Source organism: Marmota marmota, unplaced genomic scaffold, assembly GCF_001458135.2.
Source record: "Marmota marmota marmota unplaced genomic scaffold, marMar, whole genome shotgun sequence".
Lineage (NCBI taxonomy): Eukaryota > Metazoa > Chordata > Mammalia > Rodentia > Sciuridae > Marmota > Marmota marmota.
The window spans coordinates 4,977,424-4,986,788 of record NW_026000171.1 but is presented as its reverse complement, the minus strand read 5'-3'; the positions used below and the strand labels follow the sequence as shown (position 1 = coordinate 4,986,788).

The 9,365-nt window shown below is 49.3% G+C and overlaps 1 protein-coding gene across 4 annotated transcripts in view; it reads right to left on the bottom strand.

The window, feature by feature from the left end:
* Window positions 1-9,365, bottom strand: part of Tspan11 (tetraspanin 11) — a 77,233-nt gene that overhangs the window by 47,634 nt on the left and 20,234 nt on the right. For all 4 annotated transcript variants that reach the window (XM_048787683.1, XM_048787682.1, XM_015500752.2 and 1 more), the window contains exon 2: window positions 887-981. In XM_048787683.1, coding sequence (XP_048643640.1) covers window positions 887-970 — 84 coding nt within the window. In that variant the 5' untranslated portion in view covers window positions 971-981. The remainder of the gene's footprint in view (window positions 1-886; window positions 982-9,365) is intronic.

Here is a 9,365-nt window from a genome sequence, read left to right as displayed (position 1 = left end):
GAGAGAGGGGGGGGGGAGAGAGACTGGGGTTGTGGCTCAGTGGTTAAGCACTCTTGGGTTCAATCCTCAGTACCAAAAAAAACAAAAACAAAAACAAAACCAAACTTAACTCTTCCTAATCAGTAAGTTGCTTGTTGCTTTGATGGTATTTTCAGACATAAGCATTCAATATCTTCAAAACATTGTATTTGTTGAATGTTACCCTAAGAGTCTAGAAATAATCCCCAATTTGTAGCTGGGGAAACAGACTCATCCAACTTAAGTGGCCTCGGCCACACCATTGCTAGATAGCACAGCCTAGGTCTGGCTGAGCAAAGCCTGCTCTCTTTAGTGTCACCTGCCTTTCCAGAATTAGTGAGCTGGAATACAAAATACAAACATTCAGGCTATTTGGGGGCGACTGATGGGAATCTGCTCTCAAGTTACCAGATAATGGCGCCTAGTGGATAGCCTTTACTCTGTTCTGGAAAGTCTCAAACAGGCAGGTTTCTTGGGGGAGTCACTATAGAGAGGCAGTCCTGGATCCCCAAGGCATCCGTATGTTTGCCCAGGGTCTGAAGAACCATATGAACCATGGCAGGCAAATGGGCTTTGGTGGAAACCAGCCTTATTTCAGGCAATTGCTTCCCACAGGGCATTGTACCAGTGACAGGGAAGAGAGCCCCTGACCCTCTGCAGGGGGAGGGGAGCCAGCACACATAGTGCTTTGTTACGCTTTTCTCTAGTCAGATGCATGTGGCCGACCCCACACCAGCCTGCAGAGGGGTTCTTTCCTTCCGCTTCATGGAAAACATACCTGCTTGCTTTAAAGTCAGCAGAACTTGCACCAAGGTGGCTTGACTCATTTGGCGCTTGGAAAAGGGATGAGAGTTCAGAGTTCACTTACCCAGAAGAAGAAGTTGAACAAGAAGAGCAAATACTTCAGGTAGACAATGAGCCAGTCCTCCTGTTCCGTCTTGTAATGGGCCATGGTTGCTGGACCTGCAAAGGACACACACATGCTGGGCCCTGGGAGGATATACCGACCTGCCTCATCCTCCCAGAGCCAGAGCTGCCTGACAAGGTCCCCTTCAAGGTCCCCTGTGTGACCAGGAGGGTTTGAGGCTGTGAGTGTGCAACATAGAGCAAAAATTAGGGAGACACAAAGGCCATTGGACACCTAATGGAGGTCAATCTGGGTAGAATTTTCTAGACCTCTGGATCTTGGCTCTCCCTGCCCCCCATGACCACAGGTCTAACCTAAAGGCCTTTACAAATTTCACATGGGCTTAGTGCTATTTGTACTTTCCTCCCATCTCATCACAATCACAGGGCACCTGTTTTCCTGTCCCCTACCCCATGCAGGTGCTCACTCTGTTGGCATGGCCACACTGCCTTGGAAAGCTGAACTAGGCACCATTTGAAGATCTCTGTGTGCATCTGCATCGCAGAAGCCCCATCAGAGCACCCATGCTGGAGTTGGCCTTCGGGATCTCCCAGTCTACCCTGCCTGTTCCCAGCACCTTGACCTTCCAGATGAGGAGGCAGGTGCAGATGGGCCTAGTGGTTTGGCAGCAAGAAATACAAGAGACTCTGAAGTCAGCCTCCTGGATTCATGCTCTGATCTGGTACACGATGTGTTGGGCAAGTCCACGACCTCCCTCAGAATCCTTATGTGTAAATGCAGTTAATGATGATACCCACATCATAGAGTGGTTTGGAACATTAGATGGGATCATCTATGGGAAGGGCTTAGCATAGTCCTTGGCACAAAGCAAGTGCTCAATAAACGTCAGCTATTATTATTCCATGTCACTGAGCTTTGGCAAGAAACCAAGACTCCTGTCCTAAAATAGCCAGTCTTTAGCACCAAGCTTTCTCTCTTGTTCTGACACATTGATGGACACCTGGGAGCTGTGACATCATTGGTGGTGACAAAAGTAGAGAAGGCCCAGTGTGCCTGCTACTCCTGTTTGCTTCTTAGCTACTCTGGACCTCAGCAAGCCTGAAGCCTGGCTTCATGGCCCACGTTCACGGAGTGGGTGCTCCTTCAGAAATGGTCCCCTTCCAGGGAACCTCTTTTTGTTTCAGAACCACAAGCAATGAGCCCATTTCCATGTTGCCCTCCATCACTCCCAGTCCCAGCCAGGCCCTGCTCTTGTCCCTCCCTCATCTCCTGGCTTCTTCCTCCTGAGCATGGCTCTGTCTCTTACTTCAAAGCTCTAAGGCTCATGGAGTCAGAGAGAGGGGGAGAGGGAGATAAAAAAGGTGGCTGTCTTCTCCGGGATTTCTATTTGCAGATCTTGAAGAAGGTAATTTAAAACTTTTAGCCTTCGTGTCAAAAAGAAGACAAAACCCATTTTTCTCCAATTAGTCTGAGAGGCAGTGGAAGAAATACTGAAAGAGACAGAGAAGAAAAAGGAAGCTTGTGAACATGGTGATGGACCCGAGTAGGAGCTACACCTTGGTGCTCTGCATCCGCCCTGATGTGAGACTGTGTCTGAGGACCTGCTGAACCCCACGGGCCCGTAGTGACCCCACAGAGCTTGTGGGGCCTGGCCTCTCCCAGCTGCTGACTGTTCTCTCCCTGAAGTGGACTCTTCCCAGCCAGGGTCCACTGGATCCACCACAGACATTTCTCTAGACCCACAGAAAAGGAACATGATAAACTCACTCCAAGTCGGTAAGGAAGGTGGCATTTTTAAAAAGGACTTCAGATAGGCTGGGCAGGTGGTGCAGAGACTTGAGAGGCTGAGGCAGGAGGATCATGAGTTCAAAGCCAGCCTCAGCAATGGCAATCGCTAAGCAACTCAGTGAGACCCTGTCTCTAAATAAAATACAAAATAGGGCTGGGGATGTGGCTCAGTGGTCAAGTGCCCCCAATTCAATCCCCAGTACTGAACCCCAGGAAAGTGTTTGGCCAGGCAGTCCTGAGTTGAGATGCACATTTCATAAAGAGTCCCCTGTGGAGGAAGAAAAGGGACAGGCCCTCTGGGCACAGGGAGGACTGTTAGGAAGCTGGCACTCAAGTCCAAGAAAGAGGTGGAGGTCTGAAGGGTGAGCAGGGGACAGACTCCTACTGCACAGAAGGAGGTCCCCTGGGCGGGTAGTCTGGGCAAGCAAGAAGCAGGGTGGGGCTCCCGAGAGCCCCGACCTACGTGAAAGGAGCAAAAAGAGGAGGGAGGAGGGAGGAGGAAGCTTATGTGCGATGGGTGAGAGGAGACCTGGGAGTGTGGTCCCAGAAGCCAGGGAAGAGGGGGCGTCCACAGTGGCAGATCTGCCAAGAGGTCCCAGCCAAGTGAGGACCAGCAAAGCGACCCTTCACCAGGGCAAGGTTGGTGGGTTAGGGATGCCTATGGGAGGGCGGAGTAAGTGGAGACCTGGAGTAGACATTATCCAATGGGAACACTAGGGAAGCATCCAGAAGGCCGAGGCCCAAGGAACACTTGTATGCTATAAAAAAGGAAGGTTCAGGAAGGCTTAGCTCCCTGGGAAAGGAGCCAAGGGTCCACAGCCCATGCATTGGCTGCCTTCAGTGAAAGGGGCAGGCTGGAGGGGGACGGTGGACAATCACTCCCAGGTGCCCTAAGGGGATCCCTGGTTTTCCTGTGGCCAGAGGATAATTCATGGAGAGCAGGGTAATAGCTGTCACAGCTCCCAGAGGGGAGAAAGCAAACACAGCCCCCCAAGTGGTCTTAGCTCCCCTGCCAATGAATGAAAGGCAGGGCTTTGGATAATCCACCTGAGCCATTTTCTCTGAACTCTGAGGAGTGCCTTCTGATTTCTGGGAAGCAGACTGCCTTCCTAAGTGGAGTTTATTTGTGTTCGTAGGAATTGGAGTTGGACTTCCTGAGCCAATGGGAGGAAGTGTCCCTAGTGGGTAAGAGCTAGACAGTGGGGTCAGGCGAGACAGAGACACCCACCTGGGATGGTAATCGAACCTGCTGGTCCAGGCCTGAGCACAGAGAGGAGGTAACTGCTTCCCCAGGTCCCCCGCTGCTGCTGTCTCCTTTGGCCTCCTGGAGGCCGTGCTGTGTCCTCTGGGGTTTTGCTCACACTGCCCTGACTCTGAATTGCCTGCCTGCCTTCCTTCCTTCCATGAAATATTTTCTCAGGTATATTCTTTTTAAAAATACTTGTTCTTGGCTGGGGTTGTGGCTTGGTGGTAGAGCGCTTTCCTCATATGTGTGAGACCCTGGGTTCAATCCTCAGCACCACATAGAAATAAATGAGTGAAGTATTGTGTCCAACTAAAAATAAACAAATATTTTTAAAAAATACTTGTTCTTTTTAGATATACACGACAGTTGAGTGGGTTTTTTTTAATTCTTTTTTTTTTTTTTTAGTTATACATGGCAGTAGAGTGAAGTTGGACGCATCATACATACATGGAGAACACTTCCCATTCTTGTCCTTGTACACAATGTGGAGTTTCACTGTTTGTGTATTCATATATGAACATAGGAAAGTTATGTCCAACTCATTCTATTATATTTCCTATTCCCATCCCCCTCTCCTTTCCCTTCACTTCCCTTTGTCTAAACCTAAGCACTTTTATTCTTCCCAACACCCCCATTGTGTGTTAGCATCCACTTATCAGAGGGAACATTCAGCCTTTGGTTTCTTGGGGCTGACTTATTTCACTTAGCATGGTAGTCTCCCGTTCCATCCATTTACCAGCAAATGCCATAACTTCATTCTTCTTTTTGTGAAATTCCTCTATTTTCTGCTTATCCAAATGCACCAAGGCTCATAGGGATCCTACCCTCTTGGAAGCTGGCAGTCCCCATCTTGCCTGACCCCCATGGTAATGTCCAGTGGCCCTGGACTATGGTAGTTGATGGGACATTTCCATACCTTAGTTACTGATCTACGTCCACAGGCTGATTCCTGCTTGGGAACTCTGCTCTGAGCCTGAGGACTGAGTGGGGCAGCTGAGCTGCACAGTGGAGCCAGGCCCTGCTTCTAGCTCTGCCCTCTAATTGCCACCTAAGATTTAGGCAAGTAGCACCTGCCATGTTTCTTCATCCTGAGGGAGGCCATGTTCTCTTGGGCATGCATTGCATTGGAATTATCTGGACAGTTCATTAAAACAGGTTTCCAGACCTTACCCCTGGGGCTTCTGATTCATCAGGTTTAGGGTGAGAATTTGGAGAAAACTTGGAGCATTTGTTCCCAACCACATTGACCAGATTGGCCCAGGACAGAGGGATTTCTTTAAATATGGCACTTTGCTAAATCTGGGTCATCCCAGGCAAACCAGGGTGGTGGTCACCTACTCCCAGATATTTCCATTGAATCAGTGCACATTAAAGTCCAGGGCCCCACAATATAAGTGTCCTCTATCCTGCCACAGACATGAGAGAGAGGTGGGGTGGGCACCAGGGCGTGTCCTCTCACACAAAATCCACATTTAAGACACAGTCCTCCTTGAGATGCCAGAGATTTCCCAGAACGCAGCAGCCTCGGCGCTTCCCCTCCAGGCCAGGGCTCTGACAGCAGAACAAAGCTTGGATTCAGGGGCAGCTGTCAGGCCCGGGGCTGGTAATACCAAATTCAGGCTTCACTCCCTAGAATCTTTCCGAGAAGCAACGGCACATGCCCGGGTGGTGAAGTGATGCTCTTTGGTGACTTTCATCAGGGACAGATGTGTAACATCATGGACTGTGAGACTTGGGGATTTCATCTTTTCTACTATAAGCCCTGCCCCCACCCCAAGTGAATGAGTTTTAAAGTGCAGAGAAGACAACAGACCTGTACAAACCGCCCAGCGGTATCTGAATCCTTGTGCCAGGCAAGGTTCCAGCCAGGGCCAGCGCCCAGGAGCAGAAGGATCACACGGGGCTGTTGTATGGGGGGCAGAGCTGAGTCCTTTAATGTGGAAGGGCAGCTGGGGTGGACAGTGCCTAGAGCTGGCTCTGTAGACTTCCCAGGCCCTGGGTCTGTGCACCTTTCACTGGTTCACCCTGGCACACTGGCCCTACTCTTCAAGGAGTCTAGGCAACTGTGGAAGGTGGGTGCAGGCACAGAAATAACCTCCTGACGTTCTGGAGCGAGTTCTCAGAGATGCTGGCCAAGCCCAGTGGTGGCACAGAGGAAATGAAATTAATTCTGCCAGGTTGGGCGAGGGTGGGAAAAGGAAGGGTTATTTAATCTGGTCCTTGAGGACAGGCAGGGTTTCTGTAGGCTCTGAAGGAGGGAAGGGTACTCAAGAGGGAGACAGTATGAGCAAAGTCCTAGAGGTGGCCAGGAGGGTGGGCCTGGACTTCAAGAAGGGCTGGGAAATCAGCCTGGGCCCCTGTGCAATCAAAGTGTTGGCCACACTTAGTTGTGACTCTCCCCTTCCCCATCTACTTGACTCCAAAGATCTCACCAGTGTATGTGCTTACATTAGCAAGAGCTCAGGTTAGGGGTGCCCTGACTCTAGTCTATAAAAGGAGAGCACTCCATTCCTAGGGGAGGGCTTCAGGGACCTTGGCAGTTCTAAAATGAAAACACACAATGTCCTCCAGGTTCATCCATGTTATTGCAAACAATGGACTCTCATCCTTTTTTATGGTTGACTTGTATTCTATCACGTCTGCACACCATATTTTCTTTATCCATTCATCTGTTGATGGACACTTAGTTGCTCCCATTTTTCAGCTATTGTGAATAGTGCTACAAGGGACATGGGATTGCAGATGTCCCTTGGACGTCCTGCTTTCATCTCCTTTGGACATATCCCTGAGAGTGGCCTGTGTTAAGTGACATAAGCCAGGCACAGGAGAATCAATACTGCATGAGCTTAATCTTCGGTGGAATCCACAAAGGTTGGACTTCCAGAAGTAGAGAGTACAGTGGTGGTTTCTGGGGCTGGGGGATTAGGGAGACATGGGCCAAAGGACATAAAATTTCAGTCAGTGATGAGGACTGAGTTTAGGAGATCTATTGTACAATATGGTAGCTATAGTTAATGATTTATATTCTTGAAAGATGCTAAGAGAGTGGATGTAAAGTGATGTCACCACAGAAATGATAACTATGTGAGGTTATGCAAGTTCTACTTAGATTTAGACATTCCAATATACTTCAAAACACAGTGTGGTACGTGGCCGATCTATACAACTCTCTCTGTCAGTTAAACAAAAGACCTTCTTGCGTGTGTTTGCTCTGGGAAAACCCAGATCCTGCCCCATCCCTACTCCTTCACTTAAGTGCCAGTTTCCAGTTCTGAGTTCTTGGCCAGCAAGAGGCCATGCAGCATAATGGCCAAACACAGTGGGACAGGAAAAAACAACCTCAGTGGTTTAATTTAAACCTTCGTTTCGGCTTCTAATGAAACTTGGTTACCGTCCCCACGTGGTGCATTTCCTTCTGCACTCAGACGATTGCTCTTGCCTTCCTCTGACTTTATTTTGTTTCCTGCAGTGCTGGGGATCTGACCCAGGGCCTTGCACATGCTAGGCGAGTGTTCTGTCACTGAGCCACCCTGCTCCCAGCTCCTTTCTCTTATCTAATTTCCACTTGTGTGGCCCCTTCCTGGTAGGTGTGACTGTCCTTCTGAGGCGGTCAGAAAAGTGGGACTTCCTCAGACCCTCTAGTGTGACAGCTGGGGAAGCCAAAGAGATCCTGGCGGAGCCCTTTTGTTTGAGAGCAAAGGAAGCCAAGTCCTGGGTGGCAGGGGGAAGCCAGGTCATGCTACAGTCCCTGGTATCCTGTCTCCCAGGCCAGTCTTCTCTCCATGGCCACCGGCGAGATTGTGGTTGGTTGATATATAATAATAACACCACAAACTTTACTAGATGCTAAGTGCATGCTGAGCTCTAAGTGCTATATGTGCATTAATAGATTTATTACTTAATCCCATGGTGGGATTATTATCCCCTTTTACAGAAGAGGAAACTGAGGCACTGAACAATAAGTGGAGAGCCAGATACATGGGATCTGCAGGGCAGTGTGCAGAGGCCTGGCTTTGCCTAGCTGGTCTAGCTTGGTTTCTTGGAGAGTCTTTTGGCTTGGTGGTTTCTGGTGGAAGCTAAGAATGATAAGATTTATCCTGAGCAAAGACCCCAGTTGGGGGCTATGGAAGGCAGAAGGACCTGGGGTCAGGGGTCCCACGATGACCAGCACTACAGAGATACCAATCCCCAGGGAGCCTTCAGGAGGGAACCATGCCCTTCCCCTGGTCATCTGTCTCCTTGACTGTGAGGCCTGGGATCCAGCGGCTGTGAGTCCCTGGACACCTACTGGCTTTTTCTTTTATATCAGCATTATTTGTTGCAGGCAGGTAGATGAATGCAGGCAGCTCTTTAGGGCCAAACCTAAGGTTTGATTGCTAACTAGAGAGTCATGTGGATGGAGCTGTAGGCAGACCTTGAATTGAATTCCAGCACTAAGAATTCGTAGTTTCTATGCCCTGAGAGACCTGTTTTCCAAAGTACATGACTATTTTTCACTTATTTACAAGTAACCAACATGCATTTTGTGTACTGTCAGGACTCTGCTCCCATCTTGTCCTTGGCCTTTCCCTTGTCCCACATCTGTTTACACATAGGCAGAGCCCTGTAGCTCTGCCTCTAGGCAGTGACCACCTTTTGCTATGTTTTTCCTAGTTCCCTTTTTTCAAATTACAGTTTGACCTATGAAATGAGGATTTCCCAGTGCATATGACAAGAATCAGTGAACAAGCAGACAAAATAACAGCACTGGTTAGCAGGTCAGAACATCTGGGTGTGGAGACCACTTGTCACTGATATCATAGTGACCCTTGGCAAGTCAGGGCCCCAGTTTCCTGCTCTGTCAAATGGGGAGAATGCTGAGCTGACTGTTTCTCTCCCTTGCAGGGTGATTGTGAAAGTCCAATGGATGGAGAATTTGCAAGAATCCTTTGTATTGTAATGTTAAAGGAACAATTAAACCCAGCTCTCTAAGATCTTCCTGTCACTGTGACAAGATGCCTGTGATAAATCAACTTCAAGGAGGAAAGGTGTATTTTGGCTCACGGGTTATAGAGGTTTCAGACCCTGATTGCTTGGCTCTGTCACTTTGGGCCTGTTAGGGGCAAAACAACACAGCAGGGAGAGTGTGCTGGAGGAGGTCTACTCACCTCATGGAGGTCAGGAAGAAGAGGGAGAGAGGAAGGGGTCAGGGTTCTAACGGTTTCTTCAAGGGCACACCCCCCATGACCTAAGTTCCTTCCCCTGGGCCCTACCTCCTAAAGGCTCCACCACCTACCAACAGAGCCACCCTGGGGACCAAGCCTTCAACACATGGGCCTTTAGGGGACATTCCAGATCAAACTAGAGCAGGTAGGTGATCCTAAATAATACATCAGCCGAAGGCCCTGCATCACACAGCTGGGGTTGCAGTCTCAGGGCCTCTTACTTCAGCCCATTCTACCTGCT